This window comes from Falco biarmicus, chromosome 12, assembly GCF_023638135.1.
Source record: "Falco biarmicus isolate bFalBia1 chromosome 12, bFalBia1.pri, whole genome shotgun sequence".
In the NCBI taxonomy this organism is placed as follows: domain Eukaryota; kingdom Metazoa; phylum Chordata; class Aves; order Falconiformes; family Falconidae; genus Falco; species Falco biarmicus.
The window spans coordinates 343,513-364,465 of record NC_079299.1 but is presented as its reverse complement, the minus strand read 5'-3'; the positions used below and the strand labels follow the sequence as shown (position 1 = coordinate 364,465).

The 20,953-nt window shown below is 49.8% G+C and overlaps 2 protein-coding genes across 3 annotated transcripts in view; one reads left to right on the top strand and one right to left on the bottom strand.

Annotated features, from left to right (window-relative positions):
- PPP2R5D (protein phosphatase 2 regulatory subunit B'delta) overlaps positions 1 to 19,759 on the top strand; it is a 30,947-nt gene extending 11,188 nt beyond the window's left edge. For both annotated transcript variants that reach the window (XM_056357776.1, XM_056357778.1), the window contains exons 6-16: positions 355 to 447; positions 924 to 1,054; positions 1,456 to 1,515; positions 2,204 to 2,312; positions 3,150 to 3,203; positions 6,011 to 6,181; positions 8,269 to 8,396; positions 10,486 to 10,587; positions 15,731 to 15,803; positions 16,268 to 16,384; positions 16,763 to 19,759. In XM_056357776.1, coding sequence (XP_056213751.1) covers positions 355 to 447; positions 924 to 1,054; positions 1,456 to 1,515; positions 2,204 to 2,312; positions 3,150 to 3,203; positions 6,011 to 6,181; positions 8,269 to 8,396; positions 10,486 to 10,587; positions 15,731 to 15,803; positions 16,268 to 16,384; positions 16,763 to 16,900 — 1,176 coding nt within the window. In that variant the 3' untranslated portion in view covers positions 16,901 to 19,759. The remainder of the gene's footprint in view (positions 1 to 354; positions 448 to 923; positions 1,055 to 1,455; positions 1,516 to 2,203; positions 2,313 to 3,149; positions 3,204 to 6,010; positions 6,182 to 8,268; positions 8,397 to 10,485; positions 10,588 to 15,730; positions 15,804 to 16,267; positions 16,385 to 16,762) is intronic.
- MEA1 (male-enhanced antigen 1) lies at positions 19,638 to 20,933 on the bottom strand. The gene is made up of 3 exons (XM_056357784.1): positions 20,591 to 20,933; positions 20,374 to 20,488; positions 19,638 to 20,305 (listed from the first exon to the last, which is right to left on the bottom strand). The coding sequence occupies exons 1-3, from the start codon at positions 20,930 to 20,932 to the stop codon at positions 20,142 to 20,144; spliced, it is 621 nt and encodes a 206-aa protein (XP_056213759.1). The 5' UTR covers position 20,933; the 3' UTR covers positions 19,638 to 20,141.
- Between the last annotated feature and the right edge of the window lie 20 nt (positions 20,934 to 20,953).

The following is a 20,953-nucleotide window of genomic DNA, read 5'->3' as shown; positions in this document are numbered from 1 at the left end:
AATTTCTCCACTTTTCTGCTCTTCCTTGGTGTGTCTCAAGGGTTTCCAATGAAGCCTGAGCCTTTGCTGTCTCCTCTGGAGGTTTCTGTTTGCTGTAGGTAGAGATGTGGGCTGAAGGTGGAAGAAGAGTTTCCCGGGCCTTGTGTCTTCATCCAAGTAGGTGGCTGTTGTTTGTGGTGGGACCTGAGGTGATGAGATCTCATGCAGACTTGGGCAGTTACATGCCACCGACCCCCTGCCCATCAGAGTAAGGGCAGCTGAGTAAGGCGAAAGAAAACATTTACAATCTGAAGCAAACACTGATGAGAGGATGGGAGGTGGATTTCTAAGTGATCTCTCCTTCTGCCCCCATAGCTGGTGTATGAGTTCTTCCTCCGGTTCCTGGAATCGCCTGACTTTCAACCAAATGTAGCCAAGAAATACATTGACCAGAAGTTTGTACTATCTGTAAGTAATCATTGCCACTGTGCATCACCTTTATGAAGGACATGCAGCAAGATTTGCTTGAGGTGTTATGCAAACAGTCCGGCTGTGTCAGCAAGTGCTTGATGATGTGGGTTTTCTTTTTTCCTTTGTCGAGTCTTGAATGAGCAGCAGGGCAAGAGTGTGTGTGAGCTGTAGTCCCTGGAACTCATCACTCATTGTATAGGTGGAGGGGGCCTTGCAGGGGAAATACGGAGACACACAGCTTTGTGGATTATGTAGGCCATCGCTGTGCTTCCAAAGATGAAAGAAGTGCTGATGGTTCCAGCTTGTGACTAGGAGGCTGCATGTTTCATGGAAGTGACCCCGTGCTCAGGGTCCTGAAGCCATCACCCAGCTGAAAGAGCTGCTTTTGCTGAGCGGGAGCAGTGCCTGGTGTTGCTGGTAGCTTTGTCCAAACAGGCAGTATGCAGACACTGGCTGAATTTCTCTTCCCACAGCTGCTGGATCTCTTTGACAGTGAAGACCCCAGAGAGCGAGACTTCCTAAAGACTATTCTGCACAGGATCTACGGGAAGTTCCTGGGTCTCCGAGCGTATGTGAGGCGGCAGATCAACAATATATTTTACAGGTGAGATGTTTCTTAATGCTACTGGCCTGGTGAGTGAGTGGCACAATCCAGTGAGATAAATTTGGGGCACAAACTGTGATTCTTTCTGATCCAGACTGTGAGTAGCTAAGTGGCGCAATTATTTCACGCTACCTTAGTAGGGATAGCATTCACCTGTGCTTAAGAGCAGTGAGGATGTGGTAGCACCGTCTTCAGCACACATAGCAAATGTTGGGACCTGTGAGCTTTAGCTGATCTGAGGGCCATAGATTTATTTGCTTGTCTCTCTTACTCCTTGCCCTGTTGTCTTGGAGTTCTGTTATTTTCTAAGAAACTCCCTGTCTCAAGTGTTTTTCCTTCCTTTGCTTTTCAAACTGTTTCCAGTGTTCGGCAATGACCTCTCATTCTTCTCTTCTCTTTAGGTTCATCTATGAAACTGAGCACCACAATGGGATTGCAGAGCTGTTGGAGATCCTGGGAAGGTAATGGCACTTTCAGAAGTCCCAGAGGGCCTGTAGTCAGTGAGGCCTCCGAGCACAGTGAGCTGTGTGATCTGGCAGCGCCTTCCTTCAGCAGTTCTTGCAGGAGCCACCTCTTCCAGAAGATCTCAGTCTGACAAAGCACACAGTGATAGTACTCTCCAGCCTGCCAGTAAATGCATTGGTAGCCTTCTCCTCCCCAGATTTGTCTCCTTTTCTTTTGAGTTTGAGTCCAGTCACCCTTGCTGTCTTGTCTCAGCAGGTGATAGAAGAATTCCTTACAGCCCTGGGAAGCCTTAGCAGTGAGCAGCCTTTTCCGTGGCTTTACCTGCCCTTCTGTTTGCAGCCCCTCTCTTGCTGCCATCCTCCTGTTCTGTAAAGTATGAGCCTCAAGGACTGGGCTGCCTCTGTGCTGGCCTTCCCCAGAGGTTCTGCTTAGGTGTGTGTGGGCTCAGCCTGGTGCAGGACAGCACAGACCTCAGGCCCCATCAGAGGCATTTCCCTGGCGTGCGGGCTGAGGAGACACTCTTGCTGAGCATGGTATGCAGGTTGGGCCCCACTGACCACACTTCTGGTGTGTCCTTTCTGAAGTGACTAATGAGTGCTAGGGCAAGCCACTGGTTCTTTTGAGGTGAGAAATAACTGTATTTCTGCTGAGTGGAGATGTTAATGAGACTTTGTTTCTTCTCAGCATAATCAATGGGTTTGCTTTGCCTCTGAAGGAAGAGCACAAGATGTTCCTTATCAGAGTCTTGTTACCACTGCACAAGGTGAAGTCTCTCAGTGTCTACCACCCACAGGTGAGCAGTGCTTAAAGTTCCCAGGGGAGGATGGGATTCTTGCAAAAGCTGTTGTTAGCTATTCATCAGGCTGTGTTACTGCGTTGTACAAAGTTCTTGCTGTGAGATGTTTTGGGCTCTGCGTTAAGTGTCTTACTGCAGTGGTTAGTCCCAGCCTTGCAGGGCCAGGGCCTGTATGTATACATGTGTGCTTTTTGCCACTGGCTGATGGAAGAGTATCCTGCCATTTCCTGCTGGCCTAATGCTGTGGCATGCTTTGCCATTCTGTGCTGGAAGTTTGCGAAATACTGGGGCCCTGCTGAAACAGAGGTAGAATTCTGAGCTGCAGTCATCAGCCTGTGTGTGTCAGCTGTTAGGCACTGCTGTGATGTGCAGAGAAATCGGCATGTTGGGCTGCTAGGCTGGTACAGAGATTAATTTCTTGCAATTTAGAATACGTAGTGGAAGAGTAGAGAAGATTAGGACTGAGGCTGGGAAGTGAAAAAGTATGGATACTGAGGAGTGATGTCTGCTCTCCTAGCCTTGTTTTTGTGGGGCAGGACTTTGTGATAGTCCGGTTTGTTCCTTCCCATGTGTACACCTGTGCTTGCATTTGAATTTGTTAGCTATGGACTGCTCTAAGTGGCTCAAATTTCATCCTTCATACTGCACAGGTGTCGTGAGCTCAGGCCCTTGGTCCTAGAGCCTTCACTTGCTGTCAGAAGAACTGGATTTTCTGCTCATCATATACACTGTGGAGGGCATAATGGGACTTCCAGCCTAGGGTGATGGTGGCACTTTAATCTCAGATTCACCTGAGGAAGCTCTAATCTTGCTGTGGTTTTTTTCCCCCCACAGTTGGCGTACTGTGTTGTACAGTTCTTGGAGAAGGACAGCAGCTTGACAGAGCCAGTGAGTAACCTTGCTTAACCTTTGTGTGTCAGTCAAGTCCCTGAAAGCTTCATGTCTTAGAGTATAGCAAGGCTAAAAAAGGGGAGGCTGGGAGTCAGCTGCATTGTTTACAGGGTTTGCCTGGTGACCTGTGGGCAGAAGGAGCTGTGCTGCTCATGTGTAAGCCTTTAGCATTCTCTCCTGAAAGCTTCAGGAATGTGGGCTGTTGTCTTCCTGTGTGTCAGATCTTAGTGTAGTGGAAGGAACACCATACCAAGCTGTGCTTTCAGGGCAGAGCTTTCAGCTAGTGACAGATGCTGCAGAGACAAAATGCATGGCTGCCATCTGATATCTTATGGAACCAGCATGAGCTCATGGAGGCCCTGAAACAGCAAGAGTTCAGTCCAGACTGCCAGAGTTGGCTGTAAAACTGTGGGGATGAGGTTAGGAACCTGGGACACAAAGTTCTACTTAGGCAAGCCACTGTTCCTTGATGAAAGTATTCTCTTTCCTGCTCTAGCGTCAGTTTGCTGCCTCCCTAGTGTTAGGTCGCATTGTAGATGCATTTGCCTTCAGGATGTAGTGATGGGAAATAGCAGGTTCTAAAAATGTGTGAGCAGTGTAGATGGGGACCTCACATATTCCAGTTACTGGCTGCACAGACCTGCAGTGTGAACCAGGCTATATGCTGGCTTGGCAGAGGGTGCAAGCAGGAGACAAGTGTTTCTCCACCCACGACAGGCCAGGAAATGTCTTCTACAGAGCTGAGCTTCACAGCCTCAAAACAGCAGATGGCCAAAGAACGTGTGATTGTGTCACTGTAGCAGGGAGCATCAGAAAGCGTGAGCATTTTAATGAGTAACGCTAGCTGGGGTCATTCTGTTCTCTGGCTGAAATGTGTGCATTCGTGGTGAGCCTGACTGTGCTTGGTGGAAGCCGGTCAGCTGTTGTCAGTTTTCTGGCTCCTCAGCTCTGACATCAGCAGTGCTGAAGCAGACCTCACAGCTTTTCCTTTAAGTGTGGGTCCTCCATTTCCTGTGTTCCCAAAAGCCTGCTCTGAAACAAACTGCGTAAAGTAGCTTCCTGATCATGCTGAGTACTTCCTGTGGCTGACATCCAGCCCAGCAGCCTCCTGCCACAGCACTTACTGGAGGGTGAAGGACAAGAGAGAAATAGAAGTCTGTCAGTATTTCCAGGATTCATTTTGCAGCTTATTCAAATAGTAAAGCTCCACAGCTTGTCATGCTTCCTGGGTTAATGGGTTAGTGTCCCCTGCATTAGAGACTCAGGTCTGTTTTGGTGCTTGTGGAAAGCAGTGGGATGACCCAATTTCATTACCTTCAGCGGGTGTTGCGTTGGGTCTCAACCAGACATACCAAAGATGTATTGCCACAGGTTGTGTCCTGTTGAAGCATCCTGCTTGTGAAGGTTTTGAATGGACTCCTGGGATGACTGGGGTTATTGAAGTCTTGAAGAATTACAAGGTTTGTGCATCAGCAAGGCTCTGAACGCACTCAGAGATTTTGCCACCAGTGCCGGAAGGAGGCCAGATCACTCGCTAGGTCCATACTTGCTTGGAGTGGGCCTCCCAGAATTTTGCTCAGCAAGGCTTGACACAGTAACTCTTGTGCTAACAGCAGTCTGAATGACTGCCAGATGAGCAAGGCCTCAGACATGTTCAGTAATAGCAAAGGCAGACTCGGCACACCTTGCACCACCTTAGCTGTAGGAGAAATTACATCTGAGTCACTGAAGCTAACTCTTGCTTGAACAGCAGGCCTGACTAATGACAAGCACTAAGGATACAAAAGGTTTCTCAAGTCTTGAGTTGGTGAGAACATAATGCTTAGATGTTTCTTATCTTGCTGTTGCATTGCCCACTACTGTCCCTCCACTGCTGCGAACTTCCTCTGGAGTGCTGGCCTCAGGATCAGGTTGCTGAAGTACACAGAGTTTGAAAGAGCAGTTCCTTCCGCCAGTTGTGTGTGAATCTAGTGTCTGTGGAGTTAGCATTTCTGTACATGCCGTACCAGTGGCTCTAACATAGCGAAGGCCTGCAGGATTGTGGATCCTGCCTTTGACTGTGTCTAGAAGCAGATGAGTAGGGAAGGAAGCAATATTAAAAACAAATAAATAAAATCAAGTGGGATATAGCCGTTCCCCTAGTATATTCTTTCAGTATCTTGTAAGTGATAGTTTACTCAGCCAGAATTTTCATCTGCATTGTCATATTTAATTATCACCATTGGGTGTAGCTTCCATAAACTCATCTGCTCTCTTCTGGACTCTGTTTGGACCTTGAGTCTCCACAGAGTCTTGCATGAATGAGCTCTGTAATCCAATTACTTTTGTGTGAAATGGGACTTCCTTTTCCTCATCCCAAACTCATCCATTGCATTATTTATTGGGTGCTCCCCAGTGTTCAAACTCCGTGGTGTATTGAATCATGATTCCTCAATGACCTTTTCCATAGTATTTCCAATTTTATTAGTTGGTCTTTCATGGTTGTTCTGTACCATCTACCAGCCACTGCCCACTCTGGTTTGAGCTTTCCATGTTGAGCAGTGCTTGGGGAAAAAAAGTGGTTCTAAGCTTTGTGCTTGTAGTGCAGAGTTGTAGCAGCCTGCACAGTGCTGCTGTCTTGTGTGTAACTTGGCAGAGTCTGAGTTTCTCTCTTCTTTCTTCTCCAGTAACCCAACCAAACTTTCTGAGAAAGTCTCTTCTGTTACTTCTCCCCTCTTCTGTTGTGACCAGACCCTTAAAAATGTATTTCATAGCTGGTGTTAACTTTCAGCCTCTAACACTGTCTCTGTACCCTCCCCACTCAGGTGATTGTGGGCTTGCTGAAGTTCTGGCCGAAAACTCACAGTCCCAAGGAGGTGATGTTTTTAAATGAGCTGGAGGAGATCCTGGACGTGATTGAGCCATCTGAGTTTGTGAAAGTTATGGAGCCGTTGTTCAGGCAGTTGGCCAAGTGTGTCTCCAGCCCACACTTCCAGGTGGGTTGCAGCTCAGGGAAGGGATAGGGCCCTGGCTTGTAACCCACTTGGCACGTGAGGGTGACACCCCAGGTTTTGGGCTTGTCTTTGTGGATCAGTGGTGCGTGGAGATGTGACCAGGGTGAGTATTGGGGTGACATGTGGTGGGAAGCAGTGAGAATCCTCACCACAACCACAGAGCAAGCTCATCCAAAGAGAAAACAAAGCCGATGGGTGGGGCCTCTCCTGCTGCAGTGCTGTTCATGTATTGGCGTAGGCTGGAGCCAGAGGAGAGGGGCTTTGCCACCTTCTGTTTTGGCTGGTGAGTGTAGAGGAGATCCATACAGTGTCACCCTGTTGCAGTAAAGCCAAGCTGGCTGCAGTGTCGGAGGGAGGCCAACCAAAAGGACAGTGTGCAGAGAAGGTATGTTAGTCTGTTCTGCTGTAGGTGGTAGAGAGTGAGGTATAGTGAAGAAGTGCTAGAGTCTGCTTCTTCCTTGTTCCCACTGAAGGGAAGCTAGCTGTAGTACCAGGCTAAAACAATATCTGTGGCTGGTAGTCTTAAGGTTTAAAATGTCTAGGGTGGTAGGACCTGCTAGTAGCTCCTAGCAGGTGTTCTCTGCTCATTGGTTTAGGTTGCCATGAAGAGTACCCAGGAAGAAGATAGCTTGCTGGTGAAACACATGGCTGATGCAAGGACGGGTGGGGTGTTAAAATAGTGTCGTAGCCCTCCCCCAGCATGAGTGTGACTGCACAGTGAGGCAGACTGGCTTCAGTCTGTCTTTTGTTACAAAGAGGTGCAAAGTCGTATGTTTACAAGCCAAAAATGAGGTCAGTCTAGGTCACATGTGCATGTAAAAGATCACTGTTCCTGGAAAGGACTGGGGAAGCCTGACAGAAACCAGCTGGACATGGATTACTGGTGTGGTGATGGGGACCAAAGGACTAACATGACCTTTGGGCGTGGAAAGAGCTACCATAGGGAACTAAGGAGCTTGAATAAAGTAGGGTAAAGGCTGGAGGGGTGGCATCCTGTACTTCATAGCAGCCCTCATCTGCTGCCAACTCTTTGAAAAACAAGATTGAAAAATCTGGAGAAGGTGCAAACACTTTACAGCCTAAGAAAATTAACCCCAAAGGTATCCCATACAGTCAGGCTGAACGGTCTGTGTCTGCAGGTTGTCTGAGAGCAAAAATAGGAGCTGACTTCTTGGTAAGTCTGAACTCCTTGGTGGGGGAGAGTTTTCGCTGAGGGCATTATGTGTTAGTCTAGCAGACAAAGGCTTAACAGGGTCTAATAGCTGGAAACCAAAGCTAGGTAAGTGAACATGAAGTGGGTTTCACTTCATTTACTCATGTGGAACAATGTGATAAGGGGATACAGTGAGTTCTCCATGATCTGAAATCTAAAACTGAGACTGGATGTCTCTCTTCCTAGGTTTTAAGCCATTCTCAAGCTAGCGCTAAATGCAGAGATTACCCTAGTGATCTGCATTGCCCAGATTTGTGGTTAAATACAAAGAATTATGGTTGAAGCTATCACTATGTGGAAACTTGTTAAACTTGTTTGTCTTGTGGATGGCTGCCCCAAAATTTTCCATATTTTCAACCTTACTAAATCAGGGGGACAAGTTGTGGGCCTGGTGACTGAAGCATGCTCCAAAGCCCAGAGAGACTCTGCTGTGGGTAAGGCCGGGGAGGAATGGGAGGAATGGAGCTTTACGGAGAACAATCTGAGGAAAGGAAGGAGGCTTGGAACTAGTTTGAGCTGGGACCTGGAGTGGATGACATTGATGTCCTCAAGTGTTGTGTAAGGGGTGTTGGAGTCATCAGTGTATCGACAGGAGGCTTGCCCAGTCAAGAACATGAGATTTTCCCCAGAAAACTGAGAAGTGTCTGGCAGAGGCTAAGGGAAGGAAGGCAGGGCAGCATGGATGAACAGCCTTTTAGAAATTAGTGAAGGTCAGCCCTGCTGCCTGTGCTGTGGGGAAGCGTTTGCTTCTCAGCTGGGTGGCGGCAAGCTCTGGTCTCAGCACTGCAGTTTCCTTGTGTACCTCAGGTGTCACTGGAAGGAGCCTCTCCAAGGATGGCTTTCTTTCCCACTGCAGGTGGCAGAGCGAGCACTGTACTACTGGAACAACGAATATATCATGAGCCTGATCAGCGATAACGCAGCCAAAATTCTCCCGATCATGTTTCCAGCGCTCTACAAGAACTCCAAGAGTCACTGGAACAAGTAGGTCTTTCCACATGCCCTGGCATTTGCTGTGCATGCAAAATTGCTTGACCTGCTAGCGATCTTGGGGCACGCTGCTACAGTGCAATGATGCATGGCACTTGGTGACGCTAGGTGCTGAGCCAGAGGGATTGTTTGTAGTATCAGCATGGAAAAGCGCCACAGCAGACCACAGTGGCCTGCTTTTGCAAGGGGTCAGGCACCTGCAGTCACCCACCTTGGGACCATTGAGTCTACCCAGACTTTGATACCTGCATATCACTAGTGATGCTGGTCTCTTGGAGGTGTGCTGTAGGTTTTCCAGCTGACTTCTGGCTGCTTGTTAACTAGTGATTGCCCATATGTTCTCCATGACCAGAGACCCTGGCTAATGCGGTGCCTGACTGCTAGAGTACAGGAAGAACAGAGAAAGCAAAACTAACAGGGTAGATGTCCCATGTCAGATTAATTGCCCTCTGTGTCTGATTCCTTGATGCTAGCCTGTTTTACAGTCCTCGCATCAACTTCCTTTCTTCAGAGTGCTTCTTCAGTTGGAATTCTTCACTGATTCTTTACCTGGTTAATTCAAGTTGAACTCACTTCCTTTTAATGAATTAGCTAAAAAAACTCATTCCACAGCTGAGATCCTAAAATCTTCCAGCATAAACCACAAGAAGACAAAAAAGAAGTAATTTTTCCCCATTCTAGAAGGTGAAAAAAGGCAAAATAATTCTAGGGGAGCTGGGCAGTTCCAGAGCTTAGGAGTATACCATGGCAGCAAAGACAGGGTTGTGAGGTGGAACATGTTTTGCAGAGAGCTTCCCACTGGTCTGCTACTTGACTGCTTCCTTCTCATCATTGTATCATGAAGCACAAACTTGAGCCACCGGTCAAGAGTGCTCTAAAGACTGGAGTAGACAGACATGTAGACATGAACACACACAAACACACAGATACACACACATGTGCACCAAAAGGCACGTGCATGTGCAGATGGGCACATACATGCACGCACACACGCGTATGACGAGTGCATATACACGCACGTGTGCGTGCAGGCAGATGTGCACAGACACTCTCACTCAGTGTTACTGCCCCTCCTGATGAGAGTTCAGAAAAGGGCTTTATGTTCTTGTTTGAAACCATCCACCAGTTCCGTTTCCTTCTTGCACCAGTCAAGATTCATGATTTTGCTGTTTCTGTCTTCTTGTCCCCTTCCCAGTGGTATGGCAGAAATAGTCCTGAAAGTGTTTTCCTCTTATTTCTTCTTGTCTTTGTTTTAGCACTAGCCATGTCTTCTCAGGGCAGGTTGAGTACCTCAGATTCAACTCTTCCTTCCCACAGCTCAGCTACTCCCAACACTTTCTCAGACAGCCTGCACAAGTCCAGCAGGGCTGTAGCTCTCTTCCTTACTCCCATCTGTAGAGCTGGTGGGGCACAGAGCTCAGTCTGCTGAGTCTCATCTTTTGCCTCTGGGTCAGGTATTTCAGAGACAGCTTCAATACTTGTTTTTATTCCCCATCGGAGTCCTTGTCCCAGAGAGAGCTCACACACAGTGCAACCTGTCCATAAATTGCTGACACGAAGTCTTTTCTTCCGTGGTATTCTCTGTGCTGGTTCCCATCTCTACAGGCCTGCTGTTTTGGGCAGCTTGGTGACAAAGCTCATGACTGAATAATGGGCAGCCCAAAAAAGTAATTGTGTTTCTATCTAATACGAACTGCGGGAACCACTAAACCTAGATTAGGTAAAGCCCCTTTGAGAACAGTCCTGAGCAGGTCCCTAGCATCCTTCCTTTCCAGGTTCTAAGTACAAGAAATAAATGCATATTTTTGTGCTCATTAGTTTGACCATGGTAGAGCAGACCTGTCCCAGTGTTCTTCTCTTTCTTCTGTGCCTCTTTCTCACTGTGTGATAGTTTCTGCTGTGTTTGTGGAGGGTTTTTTCCTATGCTAAGAGCTGGAACATGTGAAAATCTTTTGTCACACTGGTGTAGTATATGAGTTGCAGCTGCTGTTAGCTCTTGTCTGTGCTGCTGATGCTCAAACACAGGGCTGAGAACCGGGAGGATACCACCATGACTTGTTCTCCTTTCCTCGTTTCTTTTCAGGACAATCCATGGGCTGATCTATAATGCACTGAAGCTGTTCATGGAGATGAACCAAAAGCTTTTTGATGACTGCACTCAGCAATACAAGGCAGAGAAGCAGAAGTGAGTAAGAGGTTCTCATCAAGTAGCCTGAGCTTATCCTGGAGTCTCCTTGGGTACCATAGTGAATGGTAGATGCCAGTAGGCAGAGGGGAAATGGAAAGGTGATGCAAATATTTTTGTCAAAAAATAGAGTTCCTCAGCAATAACTATGTGTAGGTATGAGAAGAGGTAAAATGTGTGCCCTGATAAAAATCTTTTCAGTTCTGCTGAAGCAGGTAGCTTGGAAAAGACTGACAGAGTTTGCTGGATCATGAGGAAATGAGTTGCAATGTAGGGGATACTCAGCTTTGCAGAGACACTTGTGCTCTACCTTGGAAATATTTACCAGTTCTTATATGCTGTAGTGATGCTGGTGGAATCCTGCTGCTTTAGAAAGACTTTTCAGAAGAGCTTTGTTGCAGTGGGCATAATGCATTTTTCATGCACAGGATGCTTTCAATTTTCCAGTAATAAAGATGGAATAATACCTGGAATTTCAAAGACCAAACGGTGGGGATAAAATCTGAGCTCAGCAAGTACCTGTGCCGTGATGCTGTAAAGAGGGGGAAAACTCCACTTTTTGTGCTGCCTTGTGCTGGTTTTGGTGCTTGTAGGAGTTGCCTTGGTTAACTAAGTCAGTTCAGTACGCTAGAAGGAAACCTTTTATGCTGAGGTCTTTTTTTTTTTTTTTTCCCCTGGGTCTGTTTTCTGCTGACTTAGTGGCATGAAATAGTGCTTCTCATTCCTGGATGAGCCAGGGCCGCCACAAGGGTGGCAGCGGGGAGAGGAGGGCTAATGTTTGCTGGCAGTGGGGAGCTCTGAGATATATTCAGTTGTTTTGTGAAATAGTAAGAAATATAAAAGTTTTGATACGAATCAGAGCTTGGGGATGGGTAACCTGCATATGGAGAAATTAAGGTTTTGTTAACATCTAAATTGGGAGCAAGCAAGATTATTTTTTTTTCCCCCCATTCTAGGGCATTTGTGAAGCCCACAAATGTCTGCACATACGTTTTAAGTCACAGTGACAGCACATTTACTATGACATCTACCTGCTGTTTCCATTAGGGGCTTTTTCTACCTGTTCAGCTTCTACCTGTGCTGACCTGCTGAGGGTGACCATTCCCAGCACTGGTGTGTGGCTGATGGAGAATTGTTCTGGAAAAGGTCAACAAAGTAGCTCAGAGCTGTACAAGAAATGAATGGCTGGGTAGAGCTGCACTGATTTCTGCTGATGTTAAGATCTTTTTATTTTCTCTCTAGTGCCTCTGCCTAATTATACTTTAGAAAACTTTGTGTTGGGTTTTTATCAAGGATATACCTTTTGCTCTCCGAGATAACCAGATTTGGTAAAATGTCAACTGAAAACTTGGTGGGTGGGATGTAAAAAAGTTTTTTAGCAGCTGAATCTGAGATGAGTTTACCTTTACCTATGGTGAGCATGATACAATTCTTCAGCCGAGTGGGATTGCCCAGCCACAGGGACCCAGCTAAGGAGGCCTTTCTGTTGAAAACAAGAAGGCTCAACTCTGCTGTCACTAACATGGCATTAGCAGCTGTTCCTGCCTTGAGAAGCATGAAAAGGTTCCTCTCTGAAGGGATGCCAGAGCTGGGAGAGAACGTTGTGCAAGGTCTGTAGGGACAGGCTGGGAAACAACTAGAAAGGGAAACTGGCGGCAGAAGGGAATGGGGTAGGACAGCAGGCTGGGGGGAAGAGCCGCTTGTCTGTGCAGGGGGGTGGAAGGGAGGTAGAGACAGAGGTACAGTGAGGAGCTGGGTTCTGGGGGCTGGTGGGGCTGGTGGTAGTGCTATTCTTAATGTCAACAGCTAGTAGGAATGGGGTAGGGAAAGGGAACAAATTAGAGGAGAAGTGAGGAGATCAGGGTTGGTTGGGCAATGGGCCTGGGACTGTACAGGACCTAGCACGATGGTGGGGGAAAAGAGCATGCGCTAGGGAAGATGGATTAGAAACTTGTGTTTACTAGGACAGTATGCCCAAGTTCTTTGCTGAAGTCCATTGATGTCGCCTTTTCCTTTCGTGTCTTTAAATTATCCAAGAAATTAAAGCAAATCCATGTGCACTTAACACTCTGGCTGCATGTTCTGGGGTGTAATAGAATGAGTCATTGCTGGAATAAGTGGGATTAGAAAAAGTGTTTCACAGGCAGGAGAAAGTGTTGTTTAGTGGTGTCTCCCTGATGGAATTAGTCCGTTATGTAGCTGAAGAGTCTGTCTGGGAGTTTGGGGTGCCATTCCTGCACTTCCCCTACCTGCTCCTCTTTCTGCAGAGTGCTGCAACCTGTTGTGGCGAGCAGCAGGTCCCAGTACCTCCCTTCCAGTGGAGAACACGTGCTGCGTCCGCAGCTCATTTCTGCAGCCTCCCTGGCAGAGCTGACTGCAGGCCATGCCTGTCGGTGGGCTGTACGGTGGCACTGCAGTCAATTGCCATTTTCTTTTCAAACATGGAGGCTTTAACTGAGTAGAAACAGTACTTTTTTGTTTTAATAAAAACCTGTCGGGTTGTGATGTTGAGTGCCTTCAAAGTAAAGTGGTATGCCAAAGGCTGCCTGTGGGAATGCTGACTGGATCGCTGTAATGTGGGGTTGACCTATAACTGTGCAATGCCTTGCTTTTTCCACGGGACCTCAGCCTTATTAAGTGAGACTGATGACTTCAAAACGCTGAGGCTTCTTTAGCACAGGCAGAAAAAGGAAGGGAGAGCTGTGAAGTGTTTCTCAATGAGCCACTGAAGACCATGTGCTGTGCACTGGAAAACAGCACATGTGAGAAGGGCTGCACATGCCAACAGAGCCAGCAGATGTGAGAGAGTGACAAGGAGAGAGCTTGTAGATAGATACACTATTAGGCTGCAACCAGATGTTGAGAGGCCTGCTCAGAAAAGGCTTAGCCCTGTTCTTAATTAGTTACCAAGCCTATAAGTGAGTATGCCAGCTCAGGTTTGTCACCCCTGCACCCCAGGCTGTACAGCTGCAGCTGAGGCTGGTCTTGGAGGGACAGAGTCTCCCTGAGACATGCCAGGAGACATGCCAAATGGACTGACCGCCTTAATAATCTCCCCAGACACCTTGAAGCTGCCTGAATTATCAGAACCCTACAGAAAACAGTGGGGAGGTTAGGGCAGACAGATAGTGTCTTCCCCTGAATGTGCCCTGCTGTAAAGGTGCAAGGGCCTTGAACACTGCCTTTCAAGAAGTGTCCTGTCAGCGTGCCCTGGGGCCACCCTGACACCTGACATCTCTCTAGCAGCAGCTACCTTGCCTCCTTCTGTGTAGGTCACAGCAGTGGAAAGAAGATGCCTCTCAATATAGCTGTTATATTCCAAATGTCCTGCCAGTGGCTTTCTTGTGCTGCTAGTAATGGGGTCAGGAATGAAGGATGCTGATGAGGTGCGTGTCACCTAGAAAGCAAGGCTGAGGGTGCCGCTCCCATAGACTCAATGCTGTCCTGTGAGGTACTGCTGTTTAAAAAGTCTTTGGATTCTTTAAAGACTGATGTGGATGAGTGACGCTTTCAGATAAACTGCAATGCAAATGTCCTAGTGTAGGAGGTAAAGTCAGGCTGATTGATGAGGTCGGGAGGAAGCTTCCTCTATGCAGGGACATTGGACAGCTGTAATACTATGGTTAAGTCAATGTGTCATCAAAATAAAGGTGACACTTCTGTTTCATTCTTTGGAAATACTTGTTTGGCTGGAAAGAGTGATCACAGGTGTAAAGCCTTCAGATTTCTGGAAGCGCTACTCTTAGTCAGACTGGGTATTCTCTTCGCAGGGTGGTCTTTTGCAGTATCAGCTGCACAAGTGATGGGTGAACTGCTGGATCTGTGATGAGGAACCAAGGGCTTTCCCGATGCTATTCAGACTGCTTTGGTGGTCTGAAAGGAAAGAACTGGTGCTAGAGATGCCTGTTGCTGAATGACTGGATGAGTGCCCTTGGCTCGCTGGGTACCAGGCCAGTAACATGATGTAGTCCAGCCAAACAAAATGAGCTCTGTTACACCCTTACGTGGCACAGCAGTAGATGTGATACCAAAAGTATCTGCATCACTGGAGTATCACTGGAGGGGCAGTGGCCTTCATGATGTGAGGGCCTTTGCGGACAGACATATTGGTCTATATTTCCAGTGGCAAGACTGGAGTAATAGGCATGTTTCTGTTTACTGGGCATTAAAAAAGATTCTGGAGAAACTGGGGGTGAGGCAGGAAAGAGCCAGGGAAGATCAGTGCTAACTCCTGGTCATGTTTCCCTGCAGAGATCTCCAGAGCTCTGTAAGAAAATGAGGTGTAGATTATTTGTTTTGTTTTGTTTTGGTTTTTTTTGACTCATACGTTCTCTGGTGGAGCAGTCTGCTGCTTGAATGCTTGGCAGCTTCATTATCATTTTTAGCTTCCTTTCTTACATTATTTCAAGAGCGTGAGGTGATAACAGGGTATAAGAACTTCCTTCGTATGGATAGATGGGGCACTAAGGGAGACCAGTAACTGGGATGAAAGCCAGATAGTTAAAAGTCAGAAATAAAGCAGAGATTTTAGTGCAGATGTTTAAAATACAGAAGAGAATAACAAGGAGTGGTGTTATTCTTCACCTCTGTTCGCAGGGAATGTTCACTGCCCTGGGATTACTTAATGGTCACTTAAGGTCTGTGCCAAAATCTGTGCCAAGTTCAAGAGCTGTGCCTGGGCGTTTGGGCAGAACTCTGGTGTGTTGTGGCCAGAGAGAGAGAGGGAACTGTGGACAGTTGAGCCCCAGCTCTGTTGGAAATGTCAGTTTGTCCCTGTGCATCTGTGGGGCACCAGGGAAATGCGTGTTTGACATCCAAACTGGTGTCATTGCTTTACTCCAGAAACTGATCACTCTGGTCCACTCCCACAACACAGAGCCAGGGAAAAAGTACCTGTGCAGCCCACTGCTGCTACCTTGTGCTCTCAGGTGAGTGGGGAGTGTGCCTGCCTACCTCCTGCTAGCTGCACTGTGTCCCCTCTTCTTCCCACATCTCACCTGTAGGTAGAATTAGGGATCTCTGAAGGACAGAGCAGCTCTTCCCTTCGCCTGTGTTATTGTGCTGTCTCTTGCTTTTGTCTTCCTGTGAGCGAAAGTTGCACTTTCCCCAGGAGTTCACACTTGCACTTGCTCTCTCTCTGCAGGGGAAGGTTCAGGATGAAGGAACGAGAAGAAATGTGGCAGAAAATAGAAGAGCTGGCCCGGCTGAACCCTCAGGTGGGTAACAGCAGAACCTAGGATGAATAAGACAAGCATGTGCTGAAGGTCTTGACTTCCAGCTCATGGGAGCAGGCTCTAGTGCCTGATCTGAGTCCTGGGTGCACAGCTGTAGCAGTGGTCTGTCCCTCCCAAGACCCGCTGTCTTGGGGATGCTGACAGTGTTTTACCAGCCTGGCCCTCTGTAGCACTGACCTCTTAAGCAGTGCCGTGGATGTGTGTATGGATGTATGCATGTATGTGTTTATAGACTCCTCTCTCAGCTGTGGCCGCACATGTGGTGTGCTGTGGCTCAGAGGGCATGGGTGGGAATAGGCAGGAGAAGATGGTCCTTCCCTGCGTGTGTACCTACCGCTGCCTTTGCGGGTGCCAGAGAGGGTGGCTGCAAGAAGTGTGCTGTGCTGGGCAAGAAGGCTTGGTGTTCAATGATGTGCTGACTCTGCAGCTGTCTGTGTTGTCTGCAGTACCCCATGTATTACGCACCTCCACCATTGCCTTCTGTCTGCTGTATGGAAACAGAGACTCCAACTGCAGAGGATATACAGCTACTGAAGAAAACAGTGGAGACGGAGGCGGTGCAGGTGCGTAGGTGATGAGGGTCCTTCCACAATTACTCTCAGACCAGCCAAGACATCAGCATAGTCAGTCCAGGGTCCAGCAGCCACAACTGGCTCTTTCCAAGTATTCTGAGAGTAAACGCCCCTACTTGCATCCTTGATTGTTAGAGATCAACCTGAATCAAGTCTGAAGAGTGGAGTTTATCTAACCTTCCCACTCTGGAAAAAGTGCAAGTGGGACTTCTCTGTGTCCTTCTGGTCTGTGTTTTGTGCTCAGCCTTGTTCTGTAGCATTATGTGTTGTCACCCAGCATCTGCTGGAGCACCTGGAGTCAGGGAATGGGGAAGCTGGAGGGGTGAAGGGGTTTACTGCTGAACCCTGACTCCTTTGGTTTGTCTGTAGATGCTGAAAGACATTAAGAAGGAGAAAGCTTTGCTGCGCCGGAAATCTGAGCTTCCTCAGGATGTCTACACTATAAAAGCCCTGGAGGCCCACAAGAGAGCAGAAGAGTTTCTCACCTCAAGCCAGGAGGCTCTCTGACGGGCTCAGGAGCTGGCCCAGGAAGCTCTTGCCCCATCCCTTTCCCCCAGGGGTCACAGAAATGCACTCAGTTCTCATGTATAAATAAGGAATGAACATGGTGAGCTGTGCCTGTCCTCCACTCCATCTGCATCCCTCCAGGGTAGATCTGGTTTTATGTTATGACTTGTATCTCACCACTGCCATATTCTCCTGCTCTTCCTCCTTCCTCCTGCTTTTCCACCTTGGGTGTGCGTGCGTGAAGGGAGCCTGCCTGATCTGGGATTGTCTCAGCCCACGCAGAAGTCACTTCATTTCCAGCTGCTGCCCAGTTCTTACTCTGCCTGGGAGCCAGAGCCTTGCTGCCCTGCAACACAGGCTCTGCCTTGGCCAGGGACTACTGAGTGTGGCTCTGCATGCTGCTGCCAGCCCCAAGTGCCCCTCTCCACCATGCCTGCCTTGCTGCCTGTGCAGCCCAGCCCTGCAGTGGTCAGGGGTCAGGCTGAGCTCAAGGGCAGGAGCCTGCGGCAGTTTGGGGGGGCTCTGCTGCCTCTCTGCCCTGCCTTGGGGTGCAGCGCTGCAGCTGGAGGGTCTTGCATACAGCGGAGGAGATGTTCACTTCCACCTTTCTTTTGCTTCAAGCCCCTTGTTCTGTTCCCCTGTCAGTGGAGTGGGGGGTTAGTGCTTTGTCACCCCCAATAAAGCTGGGTGCAAGTACTACATACTATTGCAGCCTTCCCTTTAGAGCATCCTTAGAAGCTCTCTGGTGGGAAAGTGAATTCCTTCAGCTGTTTGTGTTGGTCCATGCTGACTCATCTCCATCCCAGTGTCTTGGGTTAATTGTGGGCCCAGAACTAACTTCCTGCTTTGTAGCAGGTGTCAGCTACTGACTTCTGCTTTCTTCCTCTACCTGCTCAATTAAAATACTCCTGTAGCTCGCCCTTTGTCGCTGTATCCCATCCTTAGCTCTGCAGTGGCCAGGGTTTCTAGGAAGCTTGTGCTGCTCAAGTAGTCTCTGCAAACTAGCGGAAGAAGCGATGGATACACATATTACGTAGCCAGGCTGCATTTCTGAGTGTTCAGTTGTCTCCTCTTTACTATCGATGGCTAGGTGCTACTGCTGAATCGCTTTGTGGGTGCTCTGAGCAAAGTTCGCCTTGCCCTGTTACTTTGGCACCTGCTGTGGCCTGAGGCCTTTGTTAGTTATCATATGGTGCATCAGGGACTTCTTGTGCTAATTAGCATTTAGAGCACACTTGCTGATAGCCCAGGGGGTTGCACAGCACTTGGGTGCTACTGTGATCCAGCTTTCTCCTCTACCTTTTGTGGTGCAGATTCAGTGCCAGGCCAAGGTACCACCTCGGGAAGGTTGGCTTGTAATAGAAAAGGGACTCTTCCTTGCTTCTTACCTGCTGCACTTGCTTTCTTGACATACAAGCTTAAGTGGGTTTGCAATAGTGCAGGGAGCTTATGGGGTCGGTGCTAGTCTGACACTGCTTTGCAGCATTGTGGGATGTTGCAGAAGGTCCTGGCATATCTGCTTGTCCTCACCCATAAACCATTCCCAGGTCAGAGGTTTGTCCTCTCCAATCTTACTGCTGGTGTGCAGCACATCTTTCCTCCAACCCACACCAGGCTGTTTTTCCCCCGTGTATCCTGTACCCCTGCCCTGTTTAGCTCTCTTTCTGTTCGGCCCTCGTTAGGCATGCCACCATCTCTTAGGAGCAGCTGGCAAGCATGAGTATGTGCGAGATCACAGCAGTCATGCAGGACCCCACCTCCCCTCTGCTTCATGCAATGGGCCAGTTCGTCAGGAGACTTTTGACACACCTCAGGGAGGTTATTGCTTATTTTGAACATTAGCCCAAGCTCATGGTCAGCTGCCAATCAATTACCTCATGCCTGGCACAGAATGTAGACATGCGCTGGGTAATGCTGGATGGTGCACAAAAGCGGCAGGCACCTCGGGGCGCAGCGGAGACAAGGACTGCCGAGTACCACCTACAACAGGGCTCGGGCTGGGGGGGATGTTTCTTCCCATTGCAGTATAAGCTTTCCAACTTGTCCGCTTAGCATTGCGTTGTAAGCCGCCACCTCATTTTTAGAGTGCTACAGCATGCATATGCCCTCAATTGAGCCTGCTTGCTGCTAGGCAGTGGCTGCCTTGCATTGCTGTGGGCTGCTCCGCCTGCAGAAGGAACAGAGACTCTGGTGCACACAGGCTGTCATTGCCGCACAGGTGGTCTGTCTGTGCTGGCAGTCCCTGAGCGTGGCTGGAGGAATGCTGCCAGGGTTGTGCCATGTGCAGGGGCAGGACCATAACGCATCACGACTACGTGCTGTACAGCTTCAATGTTCTCATGGCTTTGTGTGTCTTGTTCTGGGTCAGGGAACTTATGCTTAGTACCTTCACGTTGCCGTTACTTTGCTGCCTCTTCATTCCAGTGTCCTGGACATCTAAGAAGGGGACCATGTGAGGAAGGGGGGGGGGGGGGGGGGGGGCGCACGCATTCACCCTCTCTGCCACACGTACCACTCGTATGCAGACCTGTGTCTGCCACGCTACAGCTGCCCCTTGCTCAACACTTGGTTTCTTGCATTAGTGCTGCTCATTTCTACCTATGCCTTTCCCCACATCAGCCAAATGGACAGAACTGGAGCTGCCTCTTCCACTTCAACTGGCTCCCTCCTTCCAAGGGAACAAGAAAAACTAACTACTGCATTCACCCCCTGGACACAAGTATTAAGCTGCTTACAGTTCATATGTACATATGGTGTACTTTATTTTCAGTAGAGCATTACATAGTATGAAAGTGTTGGATTTTGTACAGATGTCCCTGTATGTACAGAACTAAATAAAACCGACCTCTTGGAAAGACACATTGGACTCCGCCTCTGATATCCCAACACATGGCCCCTGGCCTGGGAGGATGGAGGGGTCCCAGCGTGGAGAGGGACTTCCCCAGCACTGACAGCACAGGACACATCCAGCGTTTGTCCCAAGGGAACCTGGGTGAAGCCACCCTCCGTCCACATGCACACCAGTACAGGAACCGGTTGGGTTCCTCGAAGGCAGAGGAAGCCAACGCAAGGATGTCACAGCGACTTACGTGCCAGCTAGGACCAGGAAAGGAGCGGGGAGGGAAATTGAACCACGGCAGTGGGAGAAAACGGGAAGCCGATGCTGGCAAGTCCCGTCACTGCCCGGCTGCGGGCGCAGCGGAGGGGCTCGGGGCAGCGGCCCTGAACGTCAGCTGGGCCCTCACTGCCACTGGGGCCGGGGGCCGCCGAGGCTCTGCCGCGCCTGCAGCGTGTGCTGCACCACGGCCTTCCACTGCTCCTCCGAGATCTGGCTGGCCCAGGCGGGGATGCCACGGGTGGGGAGCTGCACGCCGGCCATCGTCCGCTTCACCAGCTCCACGTGCTCTGGGGACGGGCAAGGCGTGAGGCCGCGGCCGGGGGCGGCCGGGGGGCCCGCCCCGACCCGCTCTTACCTGCGTCCATGGGGATGGAGCTGCGGTTGCTGGGAGCCGCGCCGCCTTCCGCCGCAGCCGCCGCCTCCTCCTCCTCGCTGTCTACCGGCGGGTCGGGCAGATGCAGCCGCAGCATCTACGGGGAACGGCGGGCAGCGGGGACCGGGCCCGGCACCCCCTGCCGCCCGCAGGGCCCCGCCCCCGCCCCTCCCCGCCCCAGTGCCGGCCCCCCCGGTACCTGCAGCCGCTCCTGCAGCCCGGGGCCCGGCTCAGCGCAGCCCTCCGGCCCGAGGGGGGAGCCCGCCTCAGCGGGGCCCTGCTCCGGCTCCTGGCTTAGCGGCTGGTATAAGTACCCGCCGCCTTCCGCCGCTTCCTCCTCCTCCTCCTCCTCTTCTTCCTCCTCTTCCTCCTCCTCTTCCTCATCGCCGCTCCATCCCGCCGCGCCGTCGGGGGCCTCCGGCGGCCCCGGCTCCTCGGGACACACCCGCTCCGGCCCCATGCTCCGCACCACCGCCATCCACCGGGCGCGGCGCCGGGGAGCCCCGTCACCGCCCGGAAGCGCCGCCGCGCCGCGGGGCATTGTGGGTGTTGTAGTTCCGGG

What these genes read in the sequence shown, in the direction of transcription:
- MEA1 (XM_056357784.1), bottom strand. Translation starts at nt 20,932, where the DNA reads ATGCCCCGCGGCGCGGCGGCGCTTCCGGGCGGTGACGGGGCTCCCCGG. An exon ending in GGCTGCAGGAGCGGCTGCAG is followed by an intron (nt 20,489 to 20,590) that starts GTACCGGGGGGG and finishes CGTTCCCCGTAG; the next exon opens with ATGCTGCGGCTGCATCTGCC. An exon ending in CTCCATCCCCATGGACGCAG is followed by an intron (nt 20,306 to 20,373) that starts GTAAGAGCGGGT and finishes GCCCGTCCCCAG; the next exon opens with AGCACGTGGAGCTGGTGAAG.